Source organism: Pleurodeles waltl, chromosome 3_1 (genome assembly GCF_031143425.1).
Source record: "Pleurodeles waltl isolate 20211129_DDA chromosome 3_1, aPleWal1.hap1.20221129, whole genome shotgun sequence".
Taxonomy (NCBI): Eukaryota; Metazoa; Chordata; class Amphibia; order Caudata; family Salamandridae; genus Pleurodeles; species Pleurodeles waltl.
The window spans coordinates 1,562,088,110-1,562,103,513 of record NC_090440.1 but is presented as its reverse complement, the minus strand read 5'-3'; the positions used below and the strand labels follow the sequence as shown (position 1 = coordinate 1,562,103,513).

The window sequence follows — 15,404 nt, the reverse complement described above, 5'->3', positions numbered from 1 at the left end:
CGCATTATTCGGGGGGGGGATTGAAACGCGCAGATAGGGGGCATCAGTCACACAGCACTCTCAGTCTGCGCCGCCAGGTATTCACAGCCAGAGAGTTCATTGCAAATAGCAAGCTAGGAGTGCCCATGTGACAGAGGGCCTTCCTGGTCTTTCACCCCTGGTTCCTAATGGGAACCACAGCAAGCTGCTGTACCTTTATCTTGGTAAGGGACTGCATCTGTCATGAGCATTACAGGAACAATTGGGGCTGCATCTATTTTTAGCCCGATTGAGGGCTGCATCTGTTTTTGACTTGGTAGGGGGGGTCTTCAACTTCTCTGATCATAGTTTCACTGATTGGAACTAGAATCCATTGACCGAGGTGGTGCCAGAGCATGATATATATATATTTTTTCTGTTTATTTAGAGACTAGGTGAGTGCTAATAAAACCGTCAAGAAAGTGTTCTGGTGCTAATAACATATATGGATAGTGAAATAACCCTAAGGCACCAAAGACATTTTAATGGGGCTAACGACAAATTTTGAAGGACTTTCTAATAGAGTGGAGAGGAAGAGGAAAGTTATTCTAGAGGTAAGCAGCTTGAACTGAGATGGCTCTACCGTCATCATGTGCTCTCTTGAACTTGGGTAAGGTGAGTAAGTTGACACCAGTCTTTTGCAATAGCCGCCTAGGGCGGTATTGATGGAACTTCTGTTGAACAATGCAAAGAGATATAAACAGAATTCCTGCAGGCACTGGTAGCAGTGTATTAAATTCAAAGCCTCTAAAGCTGAGAAGTAATGTGGAAAATACACAGCAAGTCTAGCAGTGGCAGTCTTGCTGTGCTATAGGCGTTTAAGTAGGTAGTCTGGGGCACTCAAAAATAAAGTGTTTCTATACTCCAGCCTGCTCAGGATCGAAGGCTGTACCACTAAAGGAGTAAGTGTGACTGGTAAGAAAAGGAAGCATGTTTCATAATATCTTCAGCAAGGAAAACATGTTGAAGAAAGGTTTATGACCTGACTAGAGAGAGTGAGTTCCTCATCAAAACGGAACCTGTGATTTCTCATGGAAGTTGTAGGTGTAGGAGGAGGATCACAAGACACTGATCAAAAATGTGCTGGAAGCGAACAAGAGGGACCGTCTGTGGAATTCAAAAGAATCTGGTTCTTATCCATTAAATTTAAAGAATTGTGACCAAGCGAAAATGATGTGGGTAAAGTTTGATCCACTGAAATAATCAACTGGGTATCGTCTGAGTAATCTTGAACCAAGGAGACTGCTGCAGCCATGTCAGCAACTGTGGCCGAGCTGAGGCATTGCAGGACTGCCAGGCGGCTATGTAGACTAACTCAGCCTGTGCGTTGCTCACTCAGTTCTCTTGAGAGTTTCTCGCGCGCTGTGGCCCCTGCATTAGACCTGCGACTGGACCACCAGGGCTGCTCTAGAGGATCATGGAACACACCATTACATAGCAATATACCACAAAGGGGTAAGTTTCAAAAGCTAGTTTGAACTGTTTACACATTCGGCTGTGGGAAGCGTAAACTCTACACCTGAGCTTGATTCATGAAGTACCTTATTTTAAGAAGAGGGACTACTGCAACAACAAGGTGATGGATAGAATGCTTGAATTAATCTCGGCCACTAGCAATCGCTTAGGGCAGAATCCCATTTCATTGTGTTTCACCCACCATGCCACCTTTAATTTTGGAACCAGCCAAATGCAAATCATTTTTCAACCGTGCTCCAGTGGGAACAGTTACGCCCGAACTGCCAAGCCAGGTCCTCACTGAACCAAAATACAAGCAACCAAATACCGGCTTCACCCTGATAAGGGCTCATCAGGCAGTTGTATCTGGTCATAGCTATTGCACTTAGGACGTCAACTGCTACTACAACAACAAGGTGATTGATGCCATGTTTGAATTTTAATCTCAGCCACTGGCAATCACTCTAACTGCATCCCAATCCATCTTTTGTCACCCACCATGCCACCTCAGTTTGGACATGGCCATATGCAAATTATTCTTGGCCAAGCTCCAGTGGAAACAATCCAGCCTGAACTGCCAATCCAGGTCCTTCCTGAACCGGAATGCAAGCAACCTAGGGCCAATTTTGCGCTGATAAGGGCTCATCAGTCGGGTTTTTGCTTGATTCCATTAGCACACTGCGCACAAGACCCACTTTTGGGTATACCTGTCGCACTTAGGGCATCAACTGCAACAACAACAAGGTGTTTGATGGAATGTTCGAATGAATCTCTGTCACTAGCAATCTCTTGTTTTGCCCACCATGTCACCTCACTTTTTGTTCACTTTAGTATGTTGCCCTAAATGGGATGGTTATACCCAGATTTGGACCGTGTACACTGTGTCACTAGAACTAAGCTATACCTGGTTGATGACCCCATATCAAGGACAAAACAGGTCCTGGGTTGCTTGTGTTTTTGTTCAGGGAGGACCTGGCTTGGCAGTTTGGGATAGACTTTTCCCATTATAGCAGTGTCAAGACTGATTTGCATATAGCTGGGTCAACTCTGAGATGGCAAGGGATCAAGCCACAAGCAATTACCAGTGGCTGTTATTAATGCAAGCATTCCATGCATCACTTTTTGTGTGTTACACAAGGGGGAAGCAACCACAAAGGGCCACCCAGGAGTGTCTAGTAAAAAGGTAATAATGTAGTGGTGCTGGAACAATTTTTAGAGCGGGAATGCTGTCATCAGTGTCACATGATTGAACTCATTGAATGTAAAAAAAAATCCAAGTTTCACACAAAGAAACAAGTGTTGCAAATAAACCACACCCCTTCAGTGAGGGAGTGGTAAGGGTGTGTATGTAACTGGTGGTGCATTGTGGAATACACCATATATTACTAAACCATAGTGTGGTAGTCCACTGTACTTGACAGACAGCACATTCTCCATTGCAAAGACATACAGTTTTACTATTAAACACAAAATGATAATGGATGGAAATCATGTGCAATGAATATGTGCCATTTGTGCATCACCAAGTAAAGTGTATTAATTTTCTTTTGATCCTATTAACATCTTTGTTTCCATTACACTTCAGACTTGCACAAATAAGTGCTTCATGTGTGCTTTCCTAGCGCCTGATATATTTAAAAATATTTGTACAGTTCATGAATAGGTATTTAAATATTATTGCGTGTTAAAAAAAATGTCATCATGCAGCCTTTCTTTTTACACCATAAAGACTTGTAGTTCATCGTACAAAATTCTCTAACTTTGTAGTCACAGAAAGAAAACACCAGCTTTTATGTTAAAAGAATAAGTAACAATCTGTCATAAAACGTAGCCTGACATTTGACCTCTGCCTTGAAGGCACAGCAAGTGTGACAGGATATAAACACATTTCAAAGTCATCTTAATTGCTCATTTACTTTAGGAACTCCAGCATGGTTATTTTGAGGGTTATGCAGCACCCCCACGTCCCTACTTCCACCTACTGTAAAATCATAGGTATAGGGCCACAAAGGAATATTCCGCCAGGAGACACTATCTTTAATAACCAATTAAATTTTGGAATGTTTTTTATTGTGTGATTAAAAGTATTGTCTTTTCCTTAAAAGTTGAGCACTGGACTGGAAACTGAAGTTATTGTATCTGTTTAAGTGCTGAACGTGGGTATTCCACACTACCTCGTTGAGAAGCCTGTGTCTGCTCGCCCTGCTACCTTGAGAGTCAAGTGCACAAATGATTGTACTGGTCCTAGTTTCAGAACCATCGTAGGATAGACCCTGGGACGCCGGTGGCAAACCACCTCAACCACCACAATTGAGAACTAGTAGCCCAAATCTGCCCCATGAGTCCCAAGAACGGAGTCTTCCAACCATGATGGCCAATATTCAGTGCCCCAGGAAGCACCCAACCTTACATGGGTGTTAGCGCCCATCCTACCTCCAGTTTGGAAGTGTGACTGAATGACACCCTTTCCATGGCTTTTTATTCTATGTGTGATGCTTAAAATGTGCACCCCACACACAAACTGCCATCAGTCTTTTCCACTCTGTCCAGATGCACTGCTTCTTTGCATTTTTGTGGTCAATAATATTGCCCTTAGGTCCTGGAATAGAAAATATGAGTGATCAAATGCTGACCTCGGCTCACCCCTTGCCAGACCCTGTATTTGGGCTTCCTTACAGATGTCTTGTTACTGATACAATAGTGCAACAGCAATGTACTGGGTTTCCAACCATCCATTACTTCAGCTAAGCAATCCAGGGAAGAAGACACAGTCTTTCAAAAGGAAGGAGGTGAATTCCACCTGCTCTGCTATTCTCCTCATGTCAGCGCCTCCACCTCTGGTAGCAGCTTCGAGGTCTCCAATCGATCATCCCTTCAAGTACCTGATTGTGCACCACCACCTGCCTCCATTAGGCCGTTTAAGCCTCCACCAGATATGGTCACCATCTCAGTGTCTCTCCTAGGGCAGTCCAGCATCAATCAGATCCTTCCTTTCTCAACTAAGCATGACTGTCCAATTAATATTAATGAGGGTCAGGTAGTAAGCTGTCTGCCTCCTTCTGCAGTGACTCGAGTCTTTGTGCCACCTCACCGTTACATCAGTCCAGCACCCTCTCCTTCAGGTCCTACTGACCCATAGTGCAGCAAGTGGACATTGCAGAGGCAGCAGGATGTGTCTGACTATATTCTGGCTTGTGGCTGATGCTTTGGAAGTAAGTATGTAGGGTTGCTTCACACCCAAAATATTCATGCTGAAGTAAAGAAGGTGAATGAACAACAAAGATGCCTTTAAATGTTATGTTTGTCTTGTCACATTTGCAATGAGTTAAAAGACAGGTCAAACGTCAGGCTGTGTCTTCTGGCAAATTGCTTATTTTAAAAGGGAGGTTAATATTTAGTTTTCTTTCTGTGAATGTAAAGTAAGAGGATTTTGTATAAGTGAACTGTGTGCAATCTTGCTGAGAAATGTTGGTGTTTGAAGTAAAGACTGTGGGTTGTATTTTTCTTTTCTAACACACACAACATTTAAATACATGTAAATGAAATGTACAGATATTTCAGAAAATATCAGTAGTTAGAAAACCACAAGTGATGCGACAGTTTTTTTGTAATTCTGATGTGTGATGGAATCAAGCATTTTAATAAGATCAAAACAAATCAATACACTTTGAGTGCAAATGAAATATTCACTGAAACCCGTTTGTGAGCTGTACAGTTTTAGCAGTAAAGCCGTTTGCCTGTAAATTTAGTGTCCATTTCAATATGTGCTACCTGTAAATGACAGTGCGCTAGCACACCGTGCTTTAGCGACCATGTGCTTTAAAATGCACCACCAGATTCATACTACACCCTTACCACTCTCCTGATGAATGTCTTTGCTACAGTTGTTCTTTCTGTGAGGCTTGGATTTTTTTTACAATCCCTGACTTCTGTGATGTAAAACTGATGACAGCACCCCACTCTGAAAATTGTTCCAACACCACTGCTCGTGGGAGCAAATTCTCAACGACTCTGTCCACGCCTCTTGCTCAGCCATGCCCACCTTTTAAAATTGGAACTTGACAACACGAGTATAATGTGGATCCTGTTGAAAGACTTTGATGGTAAGATAAATTTACATTGTTTCCAGATCGGCAATGTGCACTTACAGGTTTTGTAAGCTATACAAAGTTTGCATTTAACCTTTCTTCTGGGTTCTTACTGGATTAACTATGATCGGAAGATGTTAAAAAGAATGCGATCTTATTTTTATTTATGATAACCATTTTAAAGAAACTATTTTGCGTTTTCCCTCTGTGTGGTGTGTTCATTTCTCTTGGACTCCCTCTATAGGTCTCGTGTTGCATTGCAATTCTACCTTCTCGGTGGCTTTCTGTGAGAGACGTGTTAAAAGCGTCGACGAGCTTCTCTTTTTTTTTTTTTAGTAAAACTGTTTCTTATCAGTATTAGGATTCAAAGAAAAAGGAAAATAAAAGATTTGGATATATTCGCATGACCAAAGACGTAATCAGAGTTCTGTCTGTTTGAGTAGTGGTGGGACAGCGTGAGTAAACTACCAACCCCAGCTGTATAACCCTTACCATTTGCTTTTCTCTTTCTCTTTTCACAGTGAGGAGAGGTGATGTGCTGGCAGCTTGGAGTGGCATCCGGCCTCTGGTGACAGATCCTAACTCTAAAGACACACAGTCAATCTCCCGAAATCACGTGGTTGATGTCAGTGAAAGTGGCTTCGTGACGATAGCAGGTACTAAAGATCTACTTGCGGTAACTCTTAGACTCATTAGTTGTGTGTGCTTCTGGCACACGCTTGGCAGGCTTCGCATGCATTTTCAGGTGCATGGTGAATACACACAATTGCTCCTGGCACAGGCTTGGCAGGCTTCACATGCATTTTCAGGTGCATGGTGAATACACACAAAAGTTCGCAATTCATTTTGCGTAAGCGTAAATTACCTTTATGAAGTCACATATGTTGAAGTTAAAATCCGCCCCCCCTCACCACAGAAACCGTTTGGGAAAGGAGTTCAGAGTCCTAAGGTTCTTACACAGACTGCAGATGCCATTGCCCAGTATCTCATTAGCTAGACTTCGCATTAGCTGGGCCTTAGAAACATAATGCAAACGAGCTTTGGCAAAGCCAGTTGGTCTGGCTTTGATATGCTAATGCTTGCATCATCAGCACATTAAAGTGAGACCCATCAGAGTGCGACAGCAGAATCTGACACCGTGGCCTAAGTTGTAAAGTAGCCTTTCTTGCGGATGAATGCAAGCCTTCAGGTGGATGTGGAAAGATACATTCAAACAGCCAATAACATTAGCTCAAAGATAAGTAGTTACTGGGCAGAGCCAAGACTTGATTGACAAGTGTAAAGCCAATAGCTGAGAGAGGGTTGTCAATAAAAGCCAATGGTTGAAAGAAGGTGGTCGGTTAAAGCCTACGGTTGAAAGGGGTGCACCCATAGCCCTCTCTGTGTTTGCGCTATGACTGCTTGATAGCTGTGCTGTCAAAACCAAGACCAAAAAGGTTGGTCACAGAGTGCTGCATTTCGAGAACAACACACATTCATATGGGCTTCAAACTGGAGGGTAATATCGAACAGAGACCCTCATATCCTATAACCAGAAAAGTCAGCTTTTGTTGTGGTGCCTTTTTCACAAAGGTAGGTCCTAAAATATATCATTACTGCATAACCAGCAACTAAAAATAGATGTGAAAACTCTATACTGGGGAAGATTAAGCTGCAGAAAGGATCAAACTGATCAAAGATCTTCTCTCTGTACTGTAATTCTATCATCTTCTAAGCTACATGAATTTTTGTGTCTGCCTTAACATAAAAATGATCCTTTCTAAATAAATGTGGATCCTTCAATGGTCCAGACCTCCCTGTTAGAACCAAGAAGTTATTACAGGGGTGACACTCTACTGCTAAACCCTACAAGAAACTAACCCCTGACTCGTCAAAAATTAACCTTGGACCTCAAAATAGTTTGGAAGAATCCAACTCGCAGCTTATCCTACTCTCTTTCTGTGTGAGAAAATGTAGGAAGCTATATGTTAAAAATGTGGGAGGCTATATGGTCCTCACTTACTATACCAAAAATTACCTCGGCCCAGTCTGGACCTTTAAATAATAGAACTTTGAACCATAGTTATTGATGAACTGAACTCAAATTACTTTTAAATGCACTCCTTTATTTTACTTTACTCTCAAGAGACACTGGTCTTGATCAATTGATTTCAGCCTAAAATTTAGTTTGATAAAGCTGTTTCCTCCTTGTCATTTATTTTTCATGGGCACTGTCGATAAACTAGCCTCATGTATTAATTTGCCATACTACTATTCGTTTTATACTCCAGATGCCACTGGCACGCTTGTCAGTACTTTTTCCATGACTTTGTGCTTCAAACCTTGTCCTCTCAGCCCCCAAAGCAGAACCTTAAGGCTACAGAATTTGTACATATGCACACTTTGGTGTGCATATGCAAATGCACATGCACTTTGCGCCATCTCTCTGTGCAGCCTCTCTCTCTGCCTCCTGTGTCAGTCCTCTGCCTTTCCTGTTGTCCATGTTTTCAATGGCAGTGCTGCATGGCATCAGCAGTACAAACTTGATGAAACAAAATACATCTGCACAGAAAGCTTCTGCAATAAAAAGAATGATCTTGTAGAGCAGTTATTAGGAGGTATCCAAAATATATACACCGTATGGTATCACTCATTAAGGACAGAAAGCAGTAAGATACCACACTAGTTGTTAAAGGTGCGCATCCCCATGACCTTACATGTGATTGACTTCTCATCAAGGTGCAAAGTCACCCTAGGTCAATAGCAGCACAAGGCGATAACTTAGAGGAACAAAAATCACGAAAAGGTGCAAAATCCTAATTCCATCTGTATATTAAAAATCACCATTGATGCAACATCAAGAATGTGTGCATACAGAGTTAAGAGCGCAAGTCACACTTAGTTGCAAAATCAGGTTTAGACGCCAAATCACCCTTGTTGCAACAGGACGGTGAAAACACTTTTAGAAGCACACATCACAATTGGGTGCAAAATCGCAATTGGACACACAACCACCCTTGATGCAGGAGTGTTGATGCACTTTTAGTCTAAAAAAAACATTTAGGAGATAAAAAAATCATATTTAGGTGCAGAAACACATCTACGTGCAAAATCACCCTTGGTGCAAAGTCAATGGGAGTATTCTGTCACACTAAGTTGCACAGTCGCTCAATACAGATTGGGTGTAAAAAGTGTGCATTATTGTGACAAGATATTTAGTTTGGAGCATGTTTTGTTTGCAAAATCACCCGTGCTACATCATCAGCAGGGTTATGTGTCCAATTTAGCAGCACCGATTTAGGTGCAAATTCACTCTTTGTGCAACCTCAGCAGTAGAATTCAATGGCAAAAAAACCATGCGAGCGTAAAATCACATTTGGGTGTATAACCACTGTTGGTGCAAAGTCTACATGACTGTGGGATCACATACAAGTGCAAACAAAAAAGGAGCCCAGTGTCTGCCTGAACATAAAAAAAATAAACAAGCCTATTCTGTGCTGAAAGAAGTCTGAAATAGGAAATTGCAACCATGCATGGTTTAAAGCGGAAACAGCCTATGTACTTCCACAAGAATCTTTAAAAAGTACCGTTTCTGAAACAAAGCCCAGGCCCTACTAAAAACTATCCAGAATAAGCACAATACCCTACTAAAACAAAACAAAAGAGCAACATTTTGCTTCTCAAAGTACTAAAATATCTTTGTAAAAGAATAGCAGCTGATGCAGCTCTTACCAAATGGCAACATTTTAAAGCTGGTTTCGCAAAGATCTAGCATTGCCCACTCAGTATTGCTAGTGCTATGCTTGTACGTCGACAAAGGTCCCTTGGCGTAATGATGTGTTTTTATGGCCAGAGCTGCTGACCTTGGAACTCGCGAACTAGGTTCGAGTCCTGGCGTCCGCTTAACATCCGCTGATTTTGTGCAAATCACTTAATCGCCTTGTGCCTAACACAAATGAATCTGGCATTACTTAATGTAACTGGTGCTCATGTAAAGCTCCCCAGTGCTCTTGGGCCTAGTTCGTACGACACAAAACTAAAAAAAGTTACATAAAAATATAGTGACCAAAGGCCATCCTTTTGAATATCCAAAGAGTACCTGAAAAAGTTAATAATCATTGACAAATAAGCAAACCAAGTTACGTAGTAGAGAAACGCTTACTGAAGTATCATCTGGATAACAGTATAATTGCTATAATACTTGCCATGTATTTTTTTCAATAAAATCACGTGTTTTGTATTTTTAGGGTCGAGCCTGTGACAGCGCATGAATATGCGCTCTCCCTAGCGAGACTCTATTTTATACAATTATAGGGCTTGTAATCTGCCCACTGCTTACCATTTGTTAAGAGTCTGTCACTCTGCTTTGCTGCATACTGAATAGCCAGCAAAGGCCATGCGTCACTTCCGTTCCTTTTCTCCGGCGGAGGGACCAAGCACAGATTGATCACATTTAATTGGTGTCCATTCGCTGATCATGCCTTGATTGAAGTGCTATTTTTTTTTTTACCCATTTTGCTGCTTTCCCCTTCCACCACTTCTCCAGGTAGCTGTCCCCTTTGTCCCCACCCTTCTGTTCTTGCTTACTTATACCAGCCCTCTCCCCCATCCATCCATGCTTGCCCGTCCTGCTCTTTCACCCGAAAATAAAAAGCGCTATGACGCGGTGCCAGCGCTGGCCGTGTCATAGTGCTTTTTTGATAACTTTAATGTGGCACAAAACAAGACACAACGTAAGACGGCATTTGACACTCAGGATGACATTTGATTGGAGATTAGCCAGAGTCGGAACATGTTGCTTAAGCTGGATAATGTTGCCCCTGTTCAAGATTCCATTCTGACCATGTGATGTATTTGTTGGACTAAAGATTAGTTTTGCAGTTGCTAGTTTATCATCACCCGGCAGGTTCGCTGACTGCAGTTCAGAGGAGCCAAGTTTTAAGTGACCCAATTTTGTGTAGTTGCTCGGAGGGTTGGTGATGGGACCAATTTGATTATGGGCTTATGGCAGTTTTGTTGGGTTGCCTTGGTGTGCGCATCCAATGTATCTTAAGAGATATTTTAAAAGTTTGTGGCTGCTGCTGCTCCTGTCCAAATAGCTCTTTTGATCTCTTGCTTTTGTTTCCTGTGTTGTTTTTATTAAAGGGTATCATAATGTTCGATCTAGTTTGAAGACTTCTTTTATATTTCTATTCAGATTGACTCGGTTTATCTTTATAGCGCTCTCTTTTTTTCTTAATTGGATTTACTTTGTTTGAAATATTGCTTGCACATATTTGTATACTTTGGATTAGGTTTGCATAACTCTTTAGTGTTTCTTGTAGTGTGTGAACTGTGTATGCTGTCAACAATTTAAGAGTCATATTTTCTCTCTGTTTATCAGTTTTGATGTCTAAGCAACCCTATTTTATGGGCGAGCACAAAGTGCTCCGTCCATTCTGTAATCTCTCTTTGGGCTTCAAACCATGCCCATGCCACGTCAGTCACTTAAATTGGTTTGTGGGCTTGCCTTTTAAAATCCGCGTGCTTTCATTTGTGAAAGGCATGCATACGTCATGCCTTTTCCGGTGTTTAGCCCACCTACACAGCACCGGTAAAGTACCAAAAACATACGAGGCTCGAAGTTTTCAGCCTGGAGTCCGGACTACTTTATCTGTTTATTTTCCACGCAGCGCGATCGTGCTGCATTTTACATAGCGTGATCGCGCTGCGTTTTATTTTTTGCTTTACAACGCTAATAGCTCTTACTCAAACAAATGCGAGACCCGTTGCATTGAAAATGCTTGTTTTATTTACTGTTATTTTGCCCACACATTATTTTGTTGAAAAACAACACCTATCTCTACATTTATATACACATTTAGATCAAATTTCAATAATTGCATCATTCAGAATGTGCTGCTTTCAGTTCGGTAAGACTTATTTTCAAAATAGTTCTTTGTTACTAAATAGTTTGTGCCAGCTGCTACTGCTCTTGAAAAATGTAATGACGTAAAAGGAAAGAGGTAAAAGGAAAACTCTCGGTAGAAGACAGAAAATAGCACCTAATAGCCAAAAGCATGATTTTAGGGAGAAATACTCCGCTGTGATGTTCCAAGTTGTTAATGTCATTGTCTAAAATCACTGGTTGAAAGGCTGGCCCAAAAGTAACCAGTGGCTTAAGGGAAGTGACCCATAGGTGACTTGGTTTGTATTTGTTCAAAACAAAAGGCCTCGCCCATGCCAGACCTAAAATATAGCTTTAGATCTGTTCTACTCAGCCTTGACAGTGCCTAATGTAAACGCAATTTATACTGAAAGCCTCCAGCCATCAATTACGTCAGCCATCGACATCTCTTATCTATGTATTAATTGATATCCATGCCAGGAATTTCCTAAGACTCAGTCTGTACCTGCTGCGGTGCTTGATCTTCCAACAGGGACGTGAATGTGGTGTCTAAACCCTAAAATAAATTATGAACTGATCAAAGTCGTGAAAATGTAGGGCCGGATTTAGATTTTGACGGTATTACCTTCAGTCAGCTGTGGTGGTGGGCCTGAGTATTCCGAGCAGCAGATGGTGGTCCTCCTGCCTTACTTAGAGGTTTTGCAGTTGAGCCGCCAACTGTGTACTCTTCCTAGCCATCATGCTTCTGGGTTCCTGCTGACCATATTTAGATCATACAGTTCCACAGGCGGTGTACTGGCGGTAAATTTCTGACGGAGGGGGAACATCGCAGGATCCAATGGACATCGAACAATGGCTGTGAAATAGAGGCAAGTCTCTCTCTCTCTCTCTCTCTCTCTCACACACACACACACACATACACACACACACTGTACCTTACTTGTATGTGTGTCTCCCACACACACTGTACCTTACTTGTATGTGTCCCCCTTCACTCAACACCACATACACACTGTTAGCCACTGCCACTCCACTACAGCACAACACATACATGCCGAAAACACACATTGCCATACATGCATGGCACAACATACACACAGTATTGACACTCCACCCACACACGACACAGCCAACACAACTACACAAACTTACATTACACTTATCGTCATACCCACTCCCACCCTCAGGACTACACAAAGAATACAAATTCCATCCTATCTCCACCCCTACTTTCTCACTCTTCACAAACACCTACCACAAGCACCCCAACCCAGCAACTTTCATTCACTCGCCTCTCCTCCATTGCACAATTTAGAGCCTTACATCATGATCCACATGATCCTGCACCACCCCTAACCCATACTCCATCCACACTAAACAAACGCAAACAAAATAAAAAACATGCCACTCATAGCAACCTCGCATCCCCTTGTCTATTACATAATAAAACTACCCTACAAAAAACAGTACACTCCTCATGGCTCTCTCAGCCACCAAGTCTACCACCCACACACACAGACCCAACAAAATGCCTCCTTAACCTGCTGGAAGAGGAACACTATATTGAAAAGCAAGACAGTTGTGAGCCTCAAACAGTTATCACAACTAGCAACACTCCTGCTTCAAGCTCACATTATACTACTTACCCTTCTCCTAAACAAAACAACACTACCACTAACACACCTTTTCTAAACTGCCAGCTCATAAATGCTCGATCACTCTCAAAAAACAAGCGCCACATCTACAACCTGCTCACAGACACACAACCTGACTTACTATTCATAACTGAATCCTGGTTGGGAGATGACATGGCCCCAGTGTTGCACGAAGCCGTTCCTCCAGGCTATCAAACCATCACACAAAACCGTATAGGCAAGAGAGGAGGTGGACTAGCTATTATATTCAAACAGGCATTGAACCTCAGTAAAACAGACAACATCTCCATACAAGGTTGTGAAGCCCTCCTTACCAGATGCCACCCTACTCCAACTTCCTCCTGTAACTTTCTCCTCCTTTACAGACCTCCACCTAACAACTCCACATTCCCAGATGCTTTTCTAGACACAGTCTCAAACCTTATTACACTATACTCCGACCTATACATTCTTGGGGATCTAAACATTTGGTTTGACAAAGCCAATATGCCCCATCCAAAAGCTATCACCACTGGCCTAGTCGCATTGAACCTACATCAGATTGTACACAATCCCACACACATCGCTGGTCACATCCTAGATGTCATTTTTGCTAAGCCTGAACTAGTTACTATTCATAGCATCACGCCAATCACTTGGTCAGACCACCAGTTGATAACTTTCCGACATACAACTCCACAAATCAACACACCCCACAACTACTTACATACATACACCTATCGACCATGGAGCAAACTCAGTTTGGATGACTTAGAAACACAACTAACAGCCAACACAGATCTAGATACAATTAATTCTGTGCAAAAACTTTATAAGTGGCTACAGGAAGCTTTTGATATCCTAATACCACTCAGAAAAACTAAACACGACAAAAGAAAACCAACACCTTGGAGAAACACAGAACTTAAAAAGATAAAGCAACAAATCAGAAAGTTGCAGCGGACCTGGCTCAAAACAAACAACAGTCAAGACAAACTGCAGCTACACAAACTTAACAGGATATACAAATCATCAATCAAAAAAGCTAAAAAATAAAAATGTACTACTCAGACAGAATTCAAAATGCTCAATCTACAACCAAGGAATTTTATAAAATTCTCAATGAATTTCGAAAACCTACATGCATGGAAGGAAGTCATCCCACTAACAAATTGGCAACTCACTACACAACCAAAGCAGACACATTGGACTCCTAATTAAAACAGAAGAAAAACATCAGCACCAACCCCTTTCCTAAAATACCCTCTAAGAATAAACCAACCCAACCTCTACAATCCTTCAAACAAATATCCCAGGATGAATTTATGGATTTGGTCAAAGCAAGCAGACCTTCTGGTTGCCTTTCTGACCCTTGCCCACCACAAATCTTCAAGAACATTCTTCTCTCTACTTATGCTGCCACACCAGTAAGAAGAATCATCAACAATTCTTTAACTTCAGGAACTTTTCCTGTAGACCTGAAAAAGGCATACATACGACCTTTATTAAAGAAAACAAACCTAGACCCGCAAGACCCCAACAACTACAGACCAATCACAAATGGACCTTTCCTGGGCAAATTGATAGAAAGAGCAGCATTCGCCCAGATGTCACATTTCATTGAAGACAATTCTATACTTTCAGACTTCCAAACTGGATTCTGCCCAGGAAGAAGCACTGAATCGGCACTCATAGCAATCTGGGATGATCTTAAAAACACAGTCGACCGAAATGGAGTTGCTGCACTACTTCTCTTGGACCTCTCAGCTGCCTTTGATATGGTTGACCATGACACCCTAATTCAAAGACTCCACGAAGCCGGCATACAAGGGATTGCTCTCGACTGGATTACTTCCTATCTTCACAAAAGATCGAATATCATCAACTCGCCCCCTTCTCGTCCGAACCCTACCTCACAAAAGCAGGGGTCCCCCAAGGGTCAATCATCTCACCCTTGCTTCTCAACATCTACATGATATCTTTACCAGAACTGGTCAATGATTTCCATCTCACATGCTACAACTATGCAGATGACACACAATTACTACTTAAATTAGAATGCCCCAAAAACATTGAAAACTCACAAATCTTAAGTTGCCTCAGAGCCGTTGATCAGTGGATGACCTGGAGCCATCTCAAACTCAATACCTCCAAAACAGAAATACTCATATGTGGTGACTGGAAAATTTATGACCCTCTGTGCGTCTGGCCTGACGATCTCGGACCACCTCCTCAATTATTCAAGGAAGTTAAAAACCTAGGAATCACCATGGATTCCAAGTTAACTATGAATGCCCAAGTGGACAAATTAGCACGAACAAGCTTCATCACCTTGAAGACTTT

At 42.0% G+C, this 15,404-nt stretch overlaps 1 protein-coding gene across 1 annotated transcript in view; it reads left to right on the top strand.

Annotated features, from left to right (window-relative positions):
• Positions 1-15,404, top strand: part of GPD2 (glycerol-3-phosphate dehydrogenase 2) — a 1,016,859-nt gene that overhangs the window by 842,041 nt on the left and 159,414 nt on the right. The window contains exon 10 of the mRNA XM_069225155.1: positions 6,083-6,217. Within this exon, the coding sequence (XP_069081256.1) occupies positions 6,083-6,217 (135 nt within the window). The remainder of the gene's footprint in view (positions 1-6,082; positions 6,218-15,404) is intronic.